Source organism: Podarcis erhardii (genome assembly GCF_964252035.2).
Source record: "Podarcis erhardii genome assembly, chromosome: 14".
Taxonomy (NCBI): Eukaryota; Metazoa; Chordata; class Lepidosauria; order Squamata; family Lacertidae; genus Podarcis; species Podarcis erhardii.
Window position 1 is genome coordinate 47,920,958 of NC_138503.1, and position 21,937 is coordinate 47,942,894.

The 21,937-nt window shown below is 47.6% G+C and overlaps 1 protein-coding gene across 3 annotated transcripts in view; it reads left to right on the forward strand.

The window, feature by feature from the left end:
* The window catches only part of CACNA1H (calcium voltage-gated channel subunit alpha1 H), a 375,780-nt gene extending 354,365 nt beyond the window's left edge, over positions 1 to 21,415 (forward strand). For 2 of the 3 annotated variants that reach the window (XM_081839451.1, XM_081839452.1), the window contains exons 32-36: positions 2,160 to 2,459; positions 4,240 to 4,395; positions 13,434 to 13,611; positions 14,493 to 14,671; positions 18,593 to 21,415. In XM_081839451.1, coding sequence (XP_081695577.1) covers positions 2,160 to 2,459; positions 4,240 to 4,395; positions 13,434 to 13,611; positions 14,493 to 14,671; positions 18,593 to 19,756 — 1,977 coding nt within the window. In that variant the 3' untranslated portion in view covers positions 19,757 to 21,415. The remainder of the gene's footprint in view (positions 1 to 2,159; positions 2,460 to 4,239; positions 4,396 to 13,433; positions 13,612 to 14,492; positions 14,672 to 18,592) is intronic. The other variant, XM_081839453.1, reaches the window with a different exon arrangement.
* Positions 21,416 to 21,937: the final 522 nt, after the last annotated feature.

Sequence of the window (21,937 nt, forward strand, 5' to 3'; positions counted from 1 at the left end):
CAGGATTCAGCCATCAGAGTTATCATTGTCACTTTTTCTCAATTTATATACCTCGAAAGTTGGATGAAATCGGTTCCAGAATTCAGTTTGACTTCCAAAATGTTTGAAACCAAAGCGCAGCTTCTGATTGGCTGCAGGAAACTCCTGCAGCCAATTGGAAGCCGCGGAAGGCCCGTCGGACATTCGGCTTCCAAAAATAGTTCACAAACCGTACCGGTCACTTCCAGATTTGCAGCATTCGGGAGCCAAAACATTCGAGAACTAAGCTGTTCGAAAACCAAGGTACGACTGTACTGCTTATGTGCCAAAATGGCTTCTGAGCAACTTACAAGTACAAAACCAGTTTTAGAATCTGTGCCCAATATAACAATTCCACCGAAACATTAAACACATCCATAATTAAAATTTACAATAATTGCGAGAACATAAGGAGAGCCTACTGGATCAGGCCCATCTAGTGTAGTAAACTATTCTCAATGTGGCCAAGCAGGATCTGACCACAGTTTCCCCCTTCTGCAGTTTCCATCAACTGGCATTCAGAAGCATAACTTCCTTCAGCTGTGGAGGCAGAACATAGCAGTCATGGCTAGTAGCCTGTTAAAGCAAGCCGGTCAAAAAGCATAGCAATTAAAGAAGCTAAAAAAGAAATTAATATAATTAGATCAGGAAGCCATGCTTGCAGAAACCGGAGTCTCTTCAAGAGCCGGTGGTATGCCAATACTGATGGGATGGCTCATATTTCAACAGGAAGGGCATTCTGTCCAAGGTGAGAAAGAAGTGAATGTATTGTTCCTGATTTAGTTTCATTGGCTCCCAGGTAGTTTTCAGTCCTGGTTCAGAGTGCTGGTTGCATTGATCTTCTTCTTTGGCGATCACTCATAGCTGAGTAAGATTGTCTTCCATAAACACAGTTTTAAAAGTGGGTCTGTAAGTGACCGTGGAGGCCGATTCTGGATCCATATGTCCTTCCACAGTGGGGACATAGGTTTCCGGGCAGGAGTTGATCATGGTGAGGGTTTGCCAAGCATGCCTTTTTCTTAGCACATTTCTCCCTTTCATCCTGAGTTCAAGCGTCTTCAAAGCCCATGACACCTTTGGTAAAGGCTGTTCTCCAATTGGAGCACCTGCAGTCCAGTGTTTCCCAGTTGTTGGTGTTTACAGTGGTACCTCGGGTTAAGTACTTAATTCGTTCTGGAGGTCCATTCTTAACCTGAAGCTGTTCTTAACCTGAAGCACCACTTTAGCTAATGGGGCCTCCTGCTGTTGCCGCGCCGCCGGAGCACGATTTCTGTTCTCATCCTGAAGCAAAGTTCTTAACCTGAAGCACTATTTCTGGGTTAGCGTAGTCTGTAACCTGAAGCGTATGTAACCTGAGGTACTACTTTTTTTTTAGATTTGCCTTGAGAGAGTCTTTAAACCTCTTTTGTTGACTACCGGCATTACACTTTCCATTTTTAAGTGGGGAATAGAGTAGTTGCTTTGGAAGACGATAATCAGGCATTGCACAACAAGGCCAGTCCAATGAAGTTGATGTTGAAGAATCATTGCTTCGATACTGGTGATCTTTGCTTCTTCCAGTACATTGGCATTATCAGCCTTCACCAACCAGGTGTCTTCCAGATGTTCTGAACTACAACTTCTATCACCCCCAGCCAGCACTTGTTGTTGTTGTTGTTTAGTGGTTTAGTCGTGTCCGACTCTTCGTGACCCCATGGACCAGAGCAGGCCAGGCACTCCTGTCTTCCACTGCCTCCCGCAGTTTGGTCAGACTCATGCTCGTAGCTTCAAGAACACTGTCCAACCATCTTGTCCTCTGTCGTCCCCTTTTCCTAGTGCCCTCCATCTTTCCCAACATCAGGGTCTTTTCCAGGGAGTCTTCTCTTCTCATGAGGTGGCCAAAGTACTGGAGCCTCAGCTTCAGGATCTGTCCTTCCAGTGAGCACTCAGGGCTGATTTCCTTCAGAATGGACAGGTTTGGTCTTCTTGCAGTCCATGGGACTCTCAAGAGTCTCCTCCAGCACCAGAATTCAAAAGCATCAATTCTTCGGCGATCAGCCTTCTTTATGGTCCAGCTCTCACTTCCATATGAGGGACCCGCCTTGGTTTGATGCAGCAAAACTGCCCTTACAGGATTTCCTTATGTCTCTGCCTTTCCCCAGGACACGCTCCGGGAATGCCACAGGGACGACAAGCACTGCCTCAGCTACCTGCCCATCATCTCCCCGGTTTACTTCGTCACCTTCGTCCTCATCGCCCAGTTCGTCCTGGTCAACGTGGTGGTGGCTGTCCTGATGAAGCACTTGGAGGAAAGCAACAAGGAGGCCAAGGAGGACGCCGAGATGGATGCCGAGATCGAGCTGGAGATGTCCAGGGGGGTCAACACTCCAGTCAGAGTCCCCGATGGTGGCCAGGGCACTTCTAAGCCAGGGTCACCCCTCCTGCTGAAGCATCCTGCACTGGTAAAGCGAAAAATAGAACAGTGGGCAAGATTTCTAAAAGCTCCTTCTAGAGCAGCCTTTCTCAACCTGTGGGTCCCCAGATGTTGTTGGACTACAACTCCCATCATCCCTGAGCTCTGGCCTTGCTAACTAGGGGTGATGGGAGTTGTAGTCCAACAACATGAGAGCCAGTGTGGTGTAGTGGTTAAGAGCGGTGGACTCGTAATCTGGTGAACCGGGTTCGCTTCCCCGCTCCTCCACATGCAGCTGCTGGGTGACCTTGGGCTAGTCACACTTCTCTGAAGTCTCTCAGCCCCACTCACCTCACAGAGTGTTTGTTGTGGGGGAGGAAGGGAAAGGAGAATGTTAGCCACTTTGAGACTCCTTCGGGTAGTGATAAAGCGGGATATCAAATCCAAATCCAAACATCTGGGGAACCACAGGTTGAGAACCGCTGTTCTAGAGCAGTGTTTCCCAACCTTGTGCCTCCAGCTGTTTTTGGACTACAATTCCCATCATCCCTTGCCACTGGTCTTGCTAGTCAGGGATGATGGGAGTTGTAGTTCAAAAACAGCTGGAGGCACAAGGTTGGGAAACACTGCTCTAGAGGGTGTGGGGAGTTGGGGGCTGGGCTTGGGGTGAGTTTGGAGCACAAATCAACTGGATCATTTCCACCTGCGACCCTGACCACCATTCCTGGTTGTCATGCCAGATTTATATCAATAACACTTGCCCGCAGTGTCGTTTGTAAGAACACTGTGTTGTATTCAACTAATCTTCACTTGAGTAGCTCCAGCGAAATGAAGTTAGTGACTTTAAGACATTCCACCACCTCCAATGGATGAATGGAGGTGAGGCAAGCAGTTCTGTCCTGCCATACAACATCAGTGACATGCCCAATTATTCGGCTGCTGTTTTCAGAAGCTATAAGTGAAAAGCGTTTGTCACACTTCAGTGTGACGCCTCTCCCCCAGGAATCACAGCTTTTTACTGCTGCATAATTTTTTAGGGTTTTGTTTGAGGAGTCCCAGCAGAACCAACCCAAGATATGGGAAATGCGAAGGTTGATGCCATTCATAACCCATCAACTGGGAAGCTTTCTTGGGCAAGCACCACTGAAATTCATTTTCTTTATTCATTACCATTTTTCAGTTCCATTCCTCCCCAAGAAGTTGTGTACCTTGCTCCCTCTGTCCATCAAGTCTAGTCTCCCAACTGCCCTGTGAGGTAGTCTAGGTTGCTAGACAGTGACCGGTCCAAGGTTACCCTCTGGGGATTTGCGCCCAACTCTCCCTGGTCCTAACCACTACATTACACAAACTCTCATATGTGGGAGAGCGTTGTACCATGCCCCATATTGCAGACATGATCTGTCTGCCCCATCTCTGCTGCTCTTAATGGCTCTTTCGATAGCCCTTTTAGATTTCAGAAGTTCAGGGGCATGCAATTCCCCTCGCCTGTTGTCCTCACAACAACCCTGTGAGGTAGGTTAGGCTGAGAGAGATTGACCGGCTCGGCATACCCCAGTGAGTAAGGATTTGAACCCAGGGCTCCCCAGTCTTAGTCCAGTGCTCTGTCCACTAGGCACCACTGGCCCCCGAAGCCTGACCAACGGTGAAGGGAGTCTGTCCCACAAAATTGGCTTCCACTCTCTGGGCCACTGCCTGGAGGACTAAGTCGTGTTGCCCTCCCACCCCAAGAGTATTGAAGTGTCCACCCCCAACTTCTGGGGGCAGATGCTTGGAACTGCCTTTTCCCCACCCGCTGATGCCTTTTTGTCTCCTTAATTTTGTCCCCGAAGGAGGCTCTGAGCTGTGAGAGTGTCTCTCTAGCCATCCCAGACTTAGACCTGCTGGAGGGAGGGGAGGATCTCTTGATGGAGCCCGCGTCCTTCCACACTTCTCCTCACCGCCATCTCCTGACACCCTCCCACAATGCCCCAGGCGGAGAGGCGAAGGTGACTATTGTATGGAACTCGCTGTGGCTTCTGCATTCCTTTATTCCCGTCGTGCTTCAGTGCTGTGCAGCTCAGCGGTGGTGTGATGGCGCCATTGTCCTCTCTCTGTGGCTTCGCAGCTAGAAACAGTTTGCGCTGCTGGCCTCGTGTCTTTCCTTGATCGTTCCACCCAACTTCCTTCCATCCATGACAGTTTTGCATGCAACTTAGATGGGAAACGGAATTGGCTCCTGTTAAGGGAGCATGTATGGGAAGGGCAAGTCACTTTATCTCTGTGTGTTAAGCACCGGCAAAACAATATCTATGGAAAGCATTAGAATTATCTTACATCAGGGGTCACCAACCTTTTTAGACCTCTGGGCATATTTGTGTTTTTTAGGGCGTGCCATGGCAGACCCTCCAAGTGTCCCTATTTTCTAGGTTTCTGATAAACCCACTTTACGTTGAAGGTAAAGGTAAAGAGATAACCCACTTTACCTTGAAGGTAAAGGTAAAGGGACCCCTGACTGTTAGGTCCAGTCGTGGCCGACTCTGGGGTTGCGGCGCTCATCTTGCTTTATTGGCCAAGGGAGCCGGTGTGCAACTTGCGGGTCATGTGGCCAGCATGACTAAGCAGCTTCTGGCGAACCAGAGCAATACACGGAAATGCTGTTTACCTTCCCGCCGGAGCGGTACTTATTTACCTTCTTGCACTTTGATGTGCTTTCGAACTGCTAGGTTGGTAGGAGCAGGGACCGAGCAATGGGAGCTCACCCTGTCGCAGGGATTCGAACCGCCGACCTTCTGATCAGCAAGTCCTAGGCTGTGTGGTTTAACCCACAGCGCCACCCACGACCCCTCCCTTTTCCTTAGGAGGTCCCTATTTTCAGCAGAGAAATAATGGAGGGTATGGAGTTGTGCAACCCCTGAGCCAATAATAATAATAATAATTTATTATTTGTACCCCGCTCATCTGGCTGGGTTTTCCCCAACCACTCTGGGAGGCTTCCAACAAAAGATTAAAAACACGATAAAACATCAGTCATTAAAAACTTCTCTAAACAGGGCTGCCTTCAGATGTCTTCTAAATGTCAGATAGTTGTTAATTTCCTTGGCATATGATGGAAGGCCCCCGAGAAGGCCCTCTGCCTGGTTCCCTGTAACTTCACTTCTCGCAGTGAGGGAACTGCCAGAAGGTCCTCAGAGCTGGACCTCCGTGTCCGGGCAGAACGATGGGGGTGGAGACGCTTCTTCAGGTATACCGGACTAAGGCCGTTTAGGGCTTTCAAGGTCAGCACCAACACTTTGAATTGTGCTAGGAAACGTACTGGGTGCCAGTGTAGGTCTTTCAAGACCAGTGAAAGAGAAACAACGGCATATTTTGCATTAAAGCTTCCCATAGTAATCATATTTTCTATGAAGTCAGTCTTACTGGGTTTTTTATGGGAGTTAAATGTTTTCACCAAGCATGTTTTGAACTGCAGCCCGATTTTAATTTCTAGTATGTGATTTGATTAAAAAAAAAAAAAGAATTCACAGTGATTCAGTAAGGGAGGGGCAGGATAGCAAGCTAGTCACTTGCCCCAACTCGCCGCCCTCCAGATCCCTGCTTTGCAAGCAGGGCACACAGGCGATGGTCACCCCAAGGATCTAACAATCCAAAGGAGACAAGCTCCAAAACATTTGGCAACCATGGCTAATCTGCCTGTGACAGATCTCTCCCCTGTGACTTCCCCCCCCCCCAAAAAAAAAGCCATCCAAGCCAATAGCCATTACTAATTTTGCAGTAATGACTTCCATAATTTAATTATGCACTGTCCGAAGAGGTACTTCATTTTGTCTGCCCTGTACCTGTTGCCCATCAATGCTATTGGGCTCCCGTTAGTGGTTCTAGTAGGACAAAGAACATATTGCAATTTTATGAACCACCCGTACAGCCTAAATATTTCAGCCATTCCCTTTATGTAGGTTTGCTGCTTGCTCTAAGTATCATTTAAAAGGTTCGTCACCTCTTCTATATGATCTAGAACATGGGTAGGCAAACTAAGTCCCGGGGGCCGGATCCAGCCCAATTTCCTTCTAAATCTGGCCCACGGGCCGTCCGGGAATCAGAGTGTTTTTACATGAGTAGAAAGTGTCCTTTTCTTTAAAATGCATCTCTGGGTTATTTGTGGGGCCTGCCTGGTGTTTTTACATGAGTAGAATGTGTGCTTTTATTTAAAATGCATCTCTGGGTTATTTGTGAGGCATAGGAATTTGTTCAATTTTTTTTTTCAAAATATAGTCCGGCCCCCCACAAGGTCTGAGGGACAGTGGACCGGCCCCCTGCTGAAAAAGTTTGCTGACCCCTGATCTAGAACCCCAATTCCTTGTCATAGGTAGTCACGCAGCAGCAGAAAGTGTGGAACCTCTTATGTACAAAATTCCATCTCTCTATTTCTCTCTCTTTCTCTCTCTCACACACGCACACACACACAGGAGCGACTCAAGGTTTTTGCAAACCCTCAGGCAAGACACCTAAGTAGGGGTCCTCAATGCCAAGCAGAGGGCTTGTCTGTTCTCCAGAGAGAACCTGGCATCTGGTCCAAGGTTCTTCAACCTCTTGGAAATGTTGGTTGCCATTGCCCAGGCTTCTATAAGAGCTTGCTACCAGCTTACTTCTTCAGCTGTCAATCCACCCTCTCAAGCGATCTCCTAAGAACCTGGAGAGCAGCCAAGAAGTTGAGTGTTGGATTGAACTAGATCTGGCACCAGGCAGCCCCTCCATCACCCATGAATAGCAAATAACCAATCTTGCCACCACTGGCACTGGCCATTGGGTAGGGCATGAACCTACCAAATTCGCCCTTCCCAAAGCAATGCATGACCGGACCCACAACTCCACTTTGAAATTCTCACTTCTCTGAAATTTGCAGTGCACTTCTCCAACCGAAGAACATGTACCAAAATAAAATAGCCTATATTAGTGGAAATATCTTACACAAATGCATTTTACAGAGGAACATTGCTTGGGGAAAAAATGATTTATTAGGCACAGCTACATACAGAAATGTGTATATTAGGAGAAATTTCTGTGGTGCCTACGCATTTTCATGCAGTTAAAAAAAAAGCATTGCAAATGTGTGCAGCAGTTAGGTAGGCAAAATTCAAGATTGGAAAAATGAGAAAATGGAACTGACAGATCCATTCATCTCTCTTGAGCTGTCTGCTCTTGCGACTTTCTCTCATCAAGACATGCAGTTGGCAGGACCAAAAGAAAACCTTCTATTTCTCTCCTTTTAATGCCAGACTATAACAGACACACATACACAGTTTTTTGAGGAAGAGCAAAGAACGTTTGCTTTAAGGCAAGCCTCTGTCTGGTCTCCTTGAGCCTTGACCATCTGGAATGCAAGTCTTGATTAGCTGAGAGAGAGAGAGAGAGAGAGAGAGAGAGAGAGAGAGAGAGAGAGAGAGAATGGACAGGATATTGGCTGAGTGACAAGCAAAAATTGTCATCTGTGTCCTGAGACCACCAGAATGCTATGGACAGGCAACCAGGCTGAATCCCTGGGCAAACAGCTTATTAACTTTGAAGAGGAAGCAGGGATGGAATTATCCTGTTAAGCCAAGAGAGATTTGAAAATCGGAAATAAGAACCTGCTTTTAGCGTGCAGAAAGAGGGGAGAGTTTATTTTAAAGCTTCTTTTAATTAAAAAAATAAATTATAATTTTTTTAAAAAAATTACCCTGTGTCAGGGTAATAATCAAAGTGAATCTAAGAAAAGATAAAGCAGGTCAGAAGCACACCTTACATTTAAAGCACGTGGCTGCCCCCAAAGGATCCTGGGAACTCTAGCTTGTCCCTCACAGAGCTACAGTTCCCAGGATCCTTAATGAATTACAGTTCCCAAGATAATTGGAGGGTAACCATATGCTTTAAACGTATAGCTGGGGTGTGATTTTAGCACTGCAATACTATATTTAATCTTTAAAAAATGGTCTTCATTAATCTTGTGGCAATGAGTTCCGCAGCTCAGCAGCAGGTCACATGTTTTGCATGTTCTCGACATCTCCTTTTTTAAAAAGTTGCTTGTAGTGGGGAAAACCCTTCTCTGCCTCAGACCCTAGGGAGCTATCAGTCAAGGGGGAGGGACACCAGGGATAGCCAATACAGTGTCTTTCAGATGTTTTGGACTACAACTCCCATAATTCCTGACCATTGGCCAGCCTGGCTAGAGCTGATGGGGGTTGTTGTTAATATATAGATGGCACCAGTTTGACTGTCCCTGAAATAGACATTATTGGGGTAGCTGGATACATGATCTGACTTAGTATAATATATTTTCCTATGTTTGTCACTAAATTATGAACTGTATGGATATCTTTAACCTTTTCTCTACCCTGAACCTATTGCCTATCTGTTTCATTGGATGGTGGCCTCTTGCTGCCCAAAGGGAAGCTGCGAATAGTTTCCTCTGTGGTAGCAAAATAAACTACATAATTTGAGTATTTGCTGCCCTCAAATGGGACTCCATTAATACCTCACCTTGCCTAAAGGCAGAGCCAGACTTCTCCCTCTCCCTCTCCCTCTCCCTCTCCCTTCTCTTTTCAGGCATTTGTCACATGGATCACATCCCCAAAATACATTTAAATCACATGCTTGTTGAGGGTGCTGGGAATTATAGCTCAGTGAGGGGTAAACTGCAGTTCCCAAGGGCTTTGCATGTATGGTTTGGATGTGACCATGGAATTGTTAGGAGGGAACTAGTCACACCAGCTGTGAATTTGAGAGACAGAACAAATTTGCAGAGAAAGAACTGAAGATGATAAATGTGCTTTTTTAATTCTCATTTCATAAATTCATAATCTTGTTTTTCGAGAACCGCCTTCACACAGCGGCTTACAAGCATATTTAAAACGCAATTCCCCCAATGTGACATAGAGCCATTAAAATATTTGCCTCACAACAATCCGCAGCTACCAAGAACCAATGCAAAAACATTCAAAAACGTACAAAGTCAATCCGCAACATCATTTTGCATTAGTGTCTGCAGGACATAAGAGAAGAAGGGGGGATTCAAGGTCTGTTTAAAAATAGCGACGGATGGGCCTGCCCAGTCTCATGTGGAATTGAATTCCACGGCTTCTATTGCATTCCTGAGAGGAATGCAATGAAAACTGAGGATGGGATGGGCCTCCATCAACCGCTTGAAATGTTTGGGGAGCCCTTTTGAAGAGGCAGAAAGGAGTGCTAGTAGACCTTTTAAAATGGCCGCCAGCAAGTCTCTCCTCCTGTTTCCCATGCCTGCTGCCACAATTACCATTTTTCTCTATGGGCAGAAAAGAGCGATAGTAGGCCTCTCAAAATGGCCGCCAGCAAGTCTCTCCTCCTGTTTCCCATGCCTGCTGCCACAATTACCATTTTTCTCTATGGGCAGAAAAGAGCGATAGTAGGCCTTTCAAAATGGCTGCCAGCAAGTCTCTCCTCCTGTTTCCCATGCCTGCTGCCACAATTACCATTTTTCTCTATGGGCAGAAAAGAGCGATAGTAGGCCTCTCAAAATGGCTGCCAGCAAGTCTCTCCTCCTGTTTCCCATGACTGCTGCCACAAGTACCATTTTTCTCTATGGGCAGAAAAGAGCAATAGTAGGCCTTTCAAAATGGCTGCCAGCAAGTCTCTCCTCCTGTTTCCCATGCCTACTGCCACAATTACCATTTTTCTCTATGGGCAGAAAAGAGCGATAGTAGGCCTCTCAAAATGGCCGCCAGCAAGTCTCTCCTCCTGTTTCCCATGCCTGCTGCCACAATTACCATTTTTCTCTATGGGCAGAAAAGAGCGATAGGCCTCTCAAAATGGCCGCCAGCAAGTCTCTCCTCCTGTTTCCCACCCCCACAGTCACAACTGTCCATTCTCTCTACAAGTGTGCCATCTTGCATCGCCGCATCTAGCTCCCGCCTTATTTATTCCGCTGTGGCTACGTCAGAGGCATGATTCTTGTAAAGAAGCGCAACCATCTAAAACCAAACACATGGTGCTGCTGTGGATGTCTGTTCTGTGGAAACGCTCTGTTTTGTGGCGTCCTCTGGCACTGTGGGGAAATCTGTTCTGTCGGGATTTCTGGGTGTGGGGGCAAAGGTGTCGGGTTTTCTTCTTCACGGGGTAAATTTGCTCTGTGGGAAAAGCATGGCAGACAATTCAGCTTATGGAGGGAGACGCCATATGGCAGGGTCTCTCCTCGGAGATTTGTGAAGCGAATGAGAACGGTATTTTCTCACATAATGTGCATTCAGCATTTTGAACACTCCAGGGTGGGAGGAAATATCGATTTAGGGATATGTGGAACCTATTGAAATTGCTTTCTGGCTTTAGAATTCCTCAGAGGAAGGAACTGTTGCAGATGAGGCGGAACGATGAGGGGTTAAGCAAAAAGTTGACAGGGAAAGTGGACTTAGAGGAAGGATTTAGAAGAAAGCAAGGATAAGTCACTCCTTGCAGTGATTTGGGGAGGTCATGGGAAGGGGGGGGAAGCAAAGAGCAAAGTCATTTGAGGGATCAGGAGGCTCTGTGGGGCTTGGGGTTAAATGTGTGGCCTCATTTCAGAGACCTGGGAGGGAACTGAGGATCTGGGAGAGTATTTCAGGGTGAGGGGCAGCAAGGAATAAATGCTGGGGTCGTTTTGAAGATCTGGCAGAGGATCCTGAAGGGAGTTCCAGGCCTAAGGGTCAACAAGGGAAGATGAGCAGAGCATTTGAGACCATGGTTCTCGAATTTTTTCCCTGGGCCACACTTTCCGTATGAAAATCCGCTCCTGCCACACTAAAATTTTTTATTGATAAGGAATACATTGGAAAACAAAAAGAAACAACTGCTAGTAGTCAAAACAAAATAAAAAAAATCCTTCTAGTAGCACCTTAAAGACCAACTAAGTTAGTTCTAGGTATGAGCTTTCGTGTGCATGCATACTTCTTCAGATACACTGAAACAGAAGTCACCAGACCCTTCTATATAGTGAGAAGGTGGGGAGGGGTATTACTCAGAAGGGTGGTGGGATTGGGTGATTGGCAGATAGCTGTGATAAGCCTGTTGACGACTCTTAACGACTGCAATAGGTCTAACAGGAAAAAGCAAGGTGTGAGAAGGTGAAAAATGGCTTTGTCATGTATAATGAGATAAGAATCCAATGTCTTTGTTCAGACCAGGTCTCTCCATGGTTTTAAGTTTGGTAATAAGTTGCAATTCAACAGCTTCTCTTTCCAGTCTATTTCTGAAATTCCTTTGTAATAGAACAGCTACTTTGAGATCTTGTATAGAATGTCCTGGGAGATTGAAGTGTTCTCCTACTGGTTTCTCTGTCTTGTGATTCCTGATGTCAGATTTATGTCCCCTCCCCACCTTCTCACTATATAGAAGGGTCTGGTGACTTCTGTTTCAGTGTATCTGAAGAAGTGTGCATGCACACGAAAGCTCATACCTAGAACTAACTTAGTTGGTCTTTAAGGTGCTACTGGAAGAAATTTTTTTATTTTGTTTTGACTATGGCAGACCAACACGGCTACCCATCTGTAACTGGAACTGCTAGTAGTGTTAGACTTACAACATAGACCACAACTACTTTATAATACAGTACGATTGTAGGACACCCAGGAAACATAAAACAATGCTGCCACATAAGAACATGAATCATACCCAAAATATGAACCAGCCTCTTGCATATGTACATTACATATTTATACAGACTCAACGAGAGGTGTGAGCTTTCTTTTGAAAGATAATCTCAATTATATTAGGTCTTATTTGAGACAAACTAACTCTCATCAACACAAAGAAGTCTTTCTGTTTTCTGCTCTTGATACTACACTACACTACGGTGAACTATTTAAATACTTCTTTGTCCTTGAATCTTCCTATCACATTTGCCATCCTCTCCTGCCACACCATTGTGGCATGCTACAACCCTGGAGAACCACTGATTTAAGAGAACAAGAGACTCTCGGGTGGGTTGGTGGTGGTAAAGTTGGAGGAGAGAAGCTTGCATAAATGGGGAATGGCAATGGGGAATGGCAATGGGGTGAGAGCAAGGCCATAGGAAGCTTTGCACCAGGTGTGGAGAAGCTTTGCCCCTCCAGATGTTTCTGGGCGTCCATGCTCATAAGTCCCAGCAAGCATGGCCAATGTGTCAGGGGTGATGGCACTTGTAGTTCAAAAACATCTGGAAGAAGAAGAGTCTGAAATCAGGTGGCAATGAAAGAGAGGATGGGTCAGGAGGCAAATAATTTGGTATACGAGAAGTCAGAGTGGGGAAATAAGAATAAGAATTTTATTTATACCCCACCTTCCCCGGCCAGAGCCGGGCTCAGGGCAGCTAGCACCAGTAAAATTACAGTAAAATCATAATAGGGGGGAAAACCAATTTAAAATACAGGTTAAAATGCACTTTAAAATGCAGCTTCATTTTAAAAGTAGCCCATAGATCAAAACCATAAGGGGAGGGAAAACATAAGGGTCAGACTGAGTCCAAACCAAAGGCCAGGTGGAACAGCTGTGTCTTGCAGGCCCTGCGGAAAGATGTCAAGTCCCGCAGGGCCCATGTCTCTTGTGACAGAGCATTCCACCAAGTCGGGGCCAGTACTGTAAAGGCCCTGGCCCTAGTTGCGACCAATCTAACAACCTTGCGACCTGGGACCTCCAAAATGTTGTCATTTGTGGACCTTAAGGTCCTCCGTGGGGCATAGCAGGAGAGGCAGTCCCATAGGTACATGGGTCCTAGGCACATACCTATGTAGGTCCCAGTTGTAGCAGTTCTGGGTGGGTCTCATGCTGGGTGTGTGCTGGAAAAATCACACTGCAAGCAGTGTGATTGTGCCACCACACACCCAGTGTGAAACTCCCACCCAGAACTGGCACCTTTGGGTCGTGTAGGATGCTACCTATGTAGAGTATCAAACTCAGCCCAGCTCGTCGTGCAAATTCACTCATAGTCAGAGGAAGAGAGTTTCATCAGTGTCCAGGTTTGAGATCTAGGCTTTCTCAGTCTTTCCCCTACATCTCAGTGCTTTCCTCTCTTGGTGATCTCCAGGAAGCGGCTGCTGGTATTGGTGAACCCCAGAACCTCCTGACCGTCCGCAAGATCTCGGTGGCCAGGATGCACTCCTTACCCAACGACAGCTACATGTTCCGCCCTGTGGTGCCAGCCAAAAGCCCTTTCCCGCTCCATGAGGTGGAGTTAGAGGCCTATTCCTACAAGTCACCAAGAGGTATGGCATCTGTGGGGGCCCTTGGGCTTTTCGGAAAAGACCCATGTCATGTTCATAAAACACAACACGCTTACAAAACCACCAGAGTGGATTGCGGGGGGACTGTTCTATTCCTCCATTGAAGGGGATTGGACTACATTTCTATGATTCTATACTTTTGTCTTCTCTGGAGATTTAACCAGACCACCTACCACAGTGGGCACCGGGCAAACATAAAGGATTAAAAAGTGAAAGGAAGGGGTCGCCTACTTTCTCAGTTTTCAGATGTTTGGGCCTACATTTCTATCCTGTCCTTTATTCAAGAAGCAAGAGATCAGATACACAGGTGGTATAAATAGACTTTCAATGCTTAGGTGGAACAGAGGTGGTCTCCTAGGGTGCAAGCCATCACTTTGAATCCATAAGGCAGGTATGGCCAAACTTGGCCCTCCAGCTGTTTTGGGACTACAGTTCCCATCATCCCTGACCACTGCTCCTGTTAGCTAGGGGTGATGGGAGTTGTAGTCCCAAAACAGCTGGAGGGCCAAGTTTGGCCATGCCTGCCATAAGGCAATAAGACAGAGGTGAGTAACCTGTGGTCTTCCAGATGTTGCTGAACTCAAACTCCCATCATCCCTGGCCACTGGCTGGGTGAGGCTGGTGCGAGTTGGGGGTCCATCAACATCTGGAGGTTAGCGGAGCCACCAATGCACTCATTTAACATGTCACAAACCTCCCCTCACTTCCAGGTGCTAGAACAAACGGTAAGCAATGCTTGTTGTGATAGCTGTTGGAAACATCTCTTCTTGTGGGTTCCCCAGCTGACTGGCTTTGAGTTTTTGCAAATAGTTCCATCACTCAAAGCCTCTTGACTGAAACGACGCCTTTTCTTTATCTTCTAGGGTCCATCACCTCTGTTCATTCCCAGCCTGTGGGGACTTGTTCTTCGCTGAGGATCCCACGGGATGCCTTTCGTCCAACCACCCCGCCCCCTCGCCAGGAAGGGGGAGGTCCATGGAAGCTTCTACCACCACAAGCTGCTCCACGATCTCCCAGTCTCAACAGGCTGCTCTGTAGACAGGTTGGAAACCTCAGCATTTAACGGTTCCCCTATAACTTGGCTAACAGTACCTCAGGAAAGGGAAAGGGGCAAAAGGGGCTGTCTCGTGTGTTCCGTTATCCCAGGTGTTCAGAGCTTTTGAGCCTCCAGATGTTCCTGAACTATTGGCCATTCTTGCAGGGGCTGGTGGGAGCTGTAGTTCATAATAATAATAATAATAATAATAATAATAATAATAATAAATTTTATTTATATCCCGCCCTCCCCAGCTGAAGCCGGGCTCAGGGCGGCTAACAACAATAAAACAGTACAAAAATACAACACAACACAACACTCTAAAATCATTTCATTATAAAATTAATTCAAATCAAGCCACTGGCAACCATTGGGCCAGAGCTCCGCGAAGATTGCCAAGGGAGGTAGTCAGGCTGTGCCCAGACCAAAGGCCTGATGGAACAGCTCTGTCTTGCAGGCCCTGCTGAAAGATGTCAAGTCCCGCAGGGCCCTAGTCTCTTGTGACAGAGTGTTCCACCAGATCGGAGCCACAGCCGAAAAAGCCCTGGCTCTAGTTGAGGCCAGCCTAACCTCTCTGTGGCTTGGGACCTTCAAGATGTTTTTATTTGAAGACCGTAAGTTTCTCTGTGGGACATGCCAGGAGAGGCGGTCCCGTAGGTACAAGGGTCCTAGGCCGTATAGGGCTTTAAAGGTTAAAACCAGTACCTTTAACCTGATCCTGTACTCCACTGGGAGCCAGTGCAGCTGGTATAGCACTGGGTGAATGTGATCTTGCAGCGAAGACCCCGTGAGGAGTCTCGCTGCAGCATTCTGCACCCGCTGGAGTTTCTGGGTCAGTCTCAAGGGCAGCCCCACGTAGAGCGAGTTACAATAATCCAGTCTGGAGGTTACCGTCGCGTGGATCACAGTAGCTAGGTCAGGGCGAGAGAGGTAAGGAGCCAACTGCTTAGCTTGGCAGAGATGGAAAAATGCCACCTTTGTTATAGCTGCAATCTGCGCCTCCATGGAAAGGGAGGTGTCAAAGATTACACCCAAACTCTTAACGGACAGTGCTGGCACTAATTGCGCCCCCGCAAGAGATGGGAGTTGCCCCCCCAATCCCATATCGTCCCGTCCCAGCCACAGGACCTCTGTCTTCGAAGGATTTAGCTTCAACCGGCTCCCACGTAACCATCCAGCCACAGCTTCCAAACATCTGGTCAGTGTGTCTGGGGCTGAGTCAGGATGGCCATCCATCAACAGATAGAGTTGGATGTCATCAGCATACTGATGGCAACCCAGCCCAAAACTCTGGACAAGCTGGGCGAGGGGGCGCATAAAGATGTTGAAAAGCATCGGGGAGAGTATCGCACCCTGAGGTACTCCACACACCAAGGAGTGGCGCGATGACAATTCCCCCCCAAGCGCCACCCTCTTTCCAGCTCGGAGGAGTCTGTCCACATCGGCTGGGGATATCCAGTCAAAGTGGTCCAATATTGGACCTGAGAACAGTCGAGGGGCCTCCAGTTCCTTTATTGTATCCAAATTGGCAGGGAGGTCATGGCGGAGCAACAAGACCTCCACAAAAAAGCTCGCAAATGCCTCACAGCTGTGTGTCAAATTGTTATTTAAATTTGGCTGTCTGTCAAAGGACGTTAAAGACCAAATTATACTAAATAATTGCGCCGGGCGAGAGCTAGCGGATGCAATGGAGGCAGAGAAGTAAGACTTCTTAGCAGCCTTCACCGCCATCTCGTAGGTTTTCATAAAAGCCCTATAAGATGTTATTGAGGCTCTGTCACGGGCACCCTGCCATACTCGCTCTAGCCGTCTGAGGTCCCGCTTCATTTTCCAAAGCTCCTCGGTAAACCAGGGAGCCCGGTTTCTGCGGGGTCGCAGGGGGCGCTTCGGTGCGATCTCACCGATGGCTGCCAGGAGCTGGATATTCCAGCCCTCAACAAGCTCAATCAATGAGTCGCCAGGGGGAGCAAGGTCCCGCAAGGCTTGGCAGAATCTATCAGGGTCCATCAGCCTCTGCGGGTGAGCCCAAATCGGCTCGCCACCTAAGCAGGGTGGGGGTGGAAAGTCAATCCTGGCTTTCAGAGCGTAGTATCAGACCATGGCACCTTCATCGAAGGAGACATGATCACATCTATAGCTACGCCAAAGATCAAATCCAGCGTGTGGCCTGCTTGATGTGTGGGGCCCGAAACAAACTGGGAGAGCCCTAGTGTCGCCATGGAAGACACCAGGTCCAGAGCCTGTGAGGAGGGAGTGGCATCAGCATGGATGTTGAAGTCCCCCAATACCAATAGGTTAGGGAACTCCAAGGCACAGCCGGCCACCGCCTCCAGCAGGCCTGACAGGGTGGCTGCTGGTGTCCTAGGTGGCCGGTACACCAGCCAGACAGCCAAGCTCTCCCGGAGCCCGACACTAGGCCAACACATTCAATGCCGGGGATCGATGGCAATGGTAGAGCCCTGAAAGGACAATCTTCCTGGATTAATAATGCCACCCCTCCCCCCCGGCCCACAGTCCGCAACTGGTGGAGGACGGAGAAACCCGGGGGCGCCATCTCTCGTAAGGTAACTGTTTCCCCTTCGCGCACCCAGGTCTCCGTCACACAAGCCAGGTCGACCCCCTGTGAGGTAAAGAAATCTCGCAGGGTGGCGGTTTTGTTGCCTATAGACCTGGCATTGCACAGCACCAGTGACGGAGGTGAGTAATCCTTGCTCACCCTACCCTCGTCCCTCGGGATGAGGCGCAGATTGGAAGGGGTACGAGCATATCCATATCTTGATCCATATCTCGATCCATAAACATCTAGAAGCACCCAAAGTTCCCTACACCTGCATTTTCCCATTCTCCAGGCTTCTCGAGTCATCTCTCATTCTCCATTCTGTATTATATCTACTTTTCTCATCACCTATAGGAGGTGACCCAAGTAAGGCAAGCACAACTGGCTTGGAGAAGGACTGGACATCTCCTCAAAAAACAAGCTTCACATCTTTGCTTTCTCCCCAGAAACCATCACTACTACCAAAATATCTGTCTGCATTCACTCCACTCACCAACTCCCCCACCCCACAAACTGCCCGTAGACCTTGCCAACACCACACCAATCCCCTTAGACCCTTGGAAGGCAAATGAGGCCTACTCTCTCCAAAGGCCCATCAAGACTATGTTGCTGAAGGCTTCCCCACACCTGAAATTGGTCCTGACTAGGGCAGAGCGATATATCAATATGTCGCCACAAACCAGTTTGAAACCCATGCTGTGATATCGGTTTCATAAATTTTGACGTGGCGATATATTGTGAATCATGGTGTGTGTATGTGCTATGTAAAAATCACGATGCAGGGAAAACTGTGAAGCCATCCGATGCCTCTACATAGCTCCATCCTAATTTCAGACATTGCGATATATCGGTATATCATGATGTTTAGCTGGTGGTATATCACAATGTTGAAAACCAGATCTCACCCAGCCGTAGCCCTGACATAATAACTAAAAATAAGCACTGCTGGGTCAGGTCAGTGACCTATCTGGTCAAGTATTCTGATCTTACTACAACTAACCAGGTCCCTATGGGAAACAGGACCTGGGTGTGACAGCAAATTCCCAGTTGTGATTTCTAGGAATAGTAGAGGGAAAGCTTAGCCATCATGGCTAATAAGCTAACTAATAGCCCAATCTCCAATGAATGTGTCTAAGCTTATTTCACAGGTGCCCAAGATGGTGGCCATCATTCCATCTTGTGGGACCAAATTCTGTAGTTGTACTTTATTTCATCCATCCTGAATCTTCCAACATTCAGCTCCATCGGACGTCCCCGCTAAGTTCTAGTATTATGAGAGAAGGGGAGAACTGCCGTGTATATATCTGATTGCATTCTTTATACTGAAATGCCAGTTTCCTCTCTGTTCGCCTTCTCTTTGTGTATTGCAGGAGGCCATTCAGAGGGACTCATTAGAAGGTCCAAATGCAGATTCTAAAGCTGAACCCTGCGAGAACCTCCCACCAAAGATGCTGTCCCAGAGCATCCTGGGCCCGCCTCTGCTTCACCCTGCCCCCACATCTCTACCTGGGACACCTCCCCTTCCCCATGCGTCACCCCACAGGCCCTCGAGTGTCTGCACCCGCAAACACACTTTCAGCCAGCACACTATCCCACGCAGGCCGTCCAGCTGCAACAGCAACCCAGACAGCTCGCTCTTTGAATCTTCAGACCTGGCCGATGAAGAGGTCAGCCACATCAACAGTTCCGCGAGGGACTGGCGGGGGCAGCCGGACGGCAGCGACCCCGCTGACTCCCCTTTTGCCTCTCCCGCCCCGTCCCCCGTCCCCCTCAAGAACTGCAGCACAACCAGTTTAGGCGGCAACGGCAAAGAGAAAGACTTGAAGAAGTTTTACAGCGTTGACACGCGAGGGTTCTTGGCCAAGCCAACTTGGGCGGATGACCAAAGACGGCACTCCATCGAGATCTGCCCGTTTGTCGACGACGGGGACCGCAGCTTCGCGGAGTCGTCGGAGGAGAAGAGGAAGCTCCCTCTCCACATCCAGCCAGAGTCCGAGTACATCCACGGCGTCCGGCGGAAAAAGAAGATGAGCCCGCCTTGCATTTCTATAGATCCTCCCGTGGAGGAAGAAGGCAACACGTCCACACGTACCAAAGCATCCGAGAACAGCCTGCTGAGGAGGAGGACCCCGTCGTGCGAATCCACCGCCTACAGGGACTCCTTAGACCTTGCGGACAACCAGCCCGGAGATCCGGGTTCCAAGGCAGAGCGCCGGGGCCCACCCGCCTGCCGCGGAGAACATTTAACCATCCCAAACTTCTCCTTCGAGCAGACCGAGGCTGGCTCCACCGCAGGGGCCCTCCCAGACTGCCTCTTGGATTGCAGCCAAGCCACGCCTGCCTCTGTGGACTCCCGGCCCGGCGACGACAGCGCAGCTCTGGAACTGCAAAAGATGGGCCACTCGCAAGCGCAGCTCAGCAACCCCGAGCAAAGCCAAGAGGTTCTTGGTGGGACTAGGAGCCCCCTCCTCCGGAAGCACGGACTGGTCCCTGCGATCACAGCAACAGAGGAAGAGGTGGACGAACCAGTATAGCTTCCGAGGGGGGAGGTCGAGAGTGAACTTAAAAGGGCTTTGCCACCCAAGTGGCTTCGAAGTGGAAAAAAAGATTGAAAAGCCGCGAGTCCGTGGCCGACGCTTATCCCAAAACACTTGTCATTTCTCTTTAAGCGCTGTGAAGGTTTTTGTTGTAGTTGTTTTAAAAAAAAAATCAAAGAGAAGCAGCAACAAGGTTCAGGGTAAGGAAAGGAGATTTCTTTCTTTTTCCTTTCCTAGCGGCACACGGAGTGGCTTTTCCAATTTTTCTTTTCCTCCCCCCTCCCCCTCCCCCTCCCCAACCACCCCCACCTCCCTGCGTGGCCTCGATCACATTGATTTGGGTTTCGAGCCTTTGTTTTATCTTTTTTAAAGGGAAAAAAATAGGATTTAAAGAAACAAACCTTTTTTGACTTTTTTCGAAACGGCACCTTTTATTATTGCACGGGAAGTTGTCACGGGAAGTGAAAGTGCCCAGGAGATGCAAGTTGTATATTGTCTGTATATCAGCAGTTATTATAAATAGAAAATAATGTATTTGAGAAATAAAAAAGAAAAACACACATACACACACGAAACACAACACAACGTAAACATTCACGTGAAAACTCTTCTCTTCCTAATGCACATATTTTTATAGCGAACACTGGACCTGATCCAGCTACAGTTAGTCGCATTTAAGTCCCATTGAAGCCTCTTGTGGCTTCCAGTGGAACTCGCAGATCCAACCCTATGAATGTTTACTCCAAAGTTAGACACCGTGGCCCTGATCCGACTAAAGTCAGCCCCAGTTAACTCCCGCTGAAACCGGCTAACTTGCTCCCCATCGTTTTAAGCGTGACTGTCTGCATTAGAACCACTTGCAGTGCAATCCTATGCATGCCTACTCATAAGTAAGCCCCACCGAGTTCAGTGGGACTTACTCCCAGGTAAGTGTGTATAGAATCCGCAGCCTTTGTGAGGTTTGATTGGAGTTATTTCCTAGTAAAGTGCGTTGAGAACTGCTGCTTCTGTTGCCATAAACTTTAGCTGGATTGGGAACCTGTTTATCCTCTCACCCTATAGCAGATAATCTTTTCTTTTCTTTTGCATTAACATAAGATTCTCAACTGGGTGGTGTATTGTTTGATTCTCAGTGGAAGCTTCATTACAGTGCTTAGGGTTCTCTCATTTTTGCCCCAAATATACCTCTCCCTTTTTCTCTTCTCCACTTTCCCTAACCAGCCATTTTTTGGGCTTGAGCTACTAGCTAACATTTTGGTATGTCTCTAACAGTTCCACTTTTTGCTTTTTCATTATTATTTTTTTAAAATTTGGTGTCCTTGCTACAGGAAATGATGAAAACCAAAATAACTACTGAATTGTAGCCAGTGCAATAACAATAAGTTATTCATTCTTCTTGTGGGTACAGAATCTGTCCTTTTTTTATTATTTTACATCTATTTCAAGTGATGAGTTTTCTTGGTTTTTTGTTTTTGTTTTTTAATTTTCTTTCTCCTCCCCTCCCCCCCCCCCGTCTGTTTTCTTATGGAATTCAGGTTAAATGTTGCAATAATCTGAACTTTAAAAGTGCACAACGAGGGCTGAACGTAATGAAAGTGATTTCCGAAGTTGACGGGAAAAAACAAAAAACAAATAAATAGTAAATTATTTAAGGATTGGGGCTTTTTTTTTTTCCTTCACTGGACTCAGGAGTAAATGAATAACATCCAGAATCAATCTCAGGTGAAGAAAGGAAAAACATGGGGGCAGTTTCATGGAACCCTCACCAAGGGCTTTTTTTTCCCTTTCTGTTGTGAACTCTGACAAGAAAAATGTTATGCAAATTTCTGGGGAATATTTTCTACGGGTCGCCAACCTTTTGGGGGCACATCTGGAGTTCTGAAAAAGTGCCACGGTTGCCAGTCACAAAATGGCGGGTGTGGAGGTGCAAGGTGACACAAAATGGCTGCCGTGCAGTGTGGCATTCCACAAAAATGGTTGACACATTTAAAGGAGAAGAAAAAGAGGCAGGACCTCACAACTGTCCAGGCATAAGCCTTCATCAATGGGGGAATGGGGGGGGACACCTACATCCGCCGCCGCCATGCTCTTTGTGCTTCTATTTTCAGAAGAGAGGAGAGAAATCCAGACATCCCATAAAACTTGCTCAATGTAGGAGAGGCTGAGCCAGCACAAACA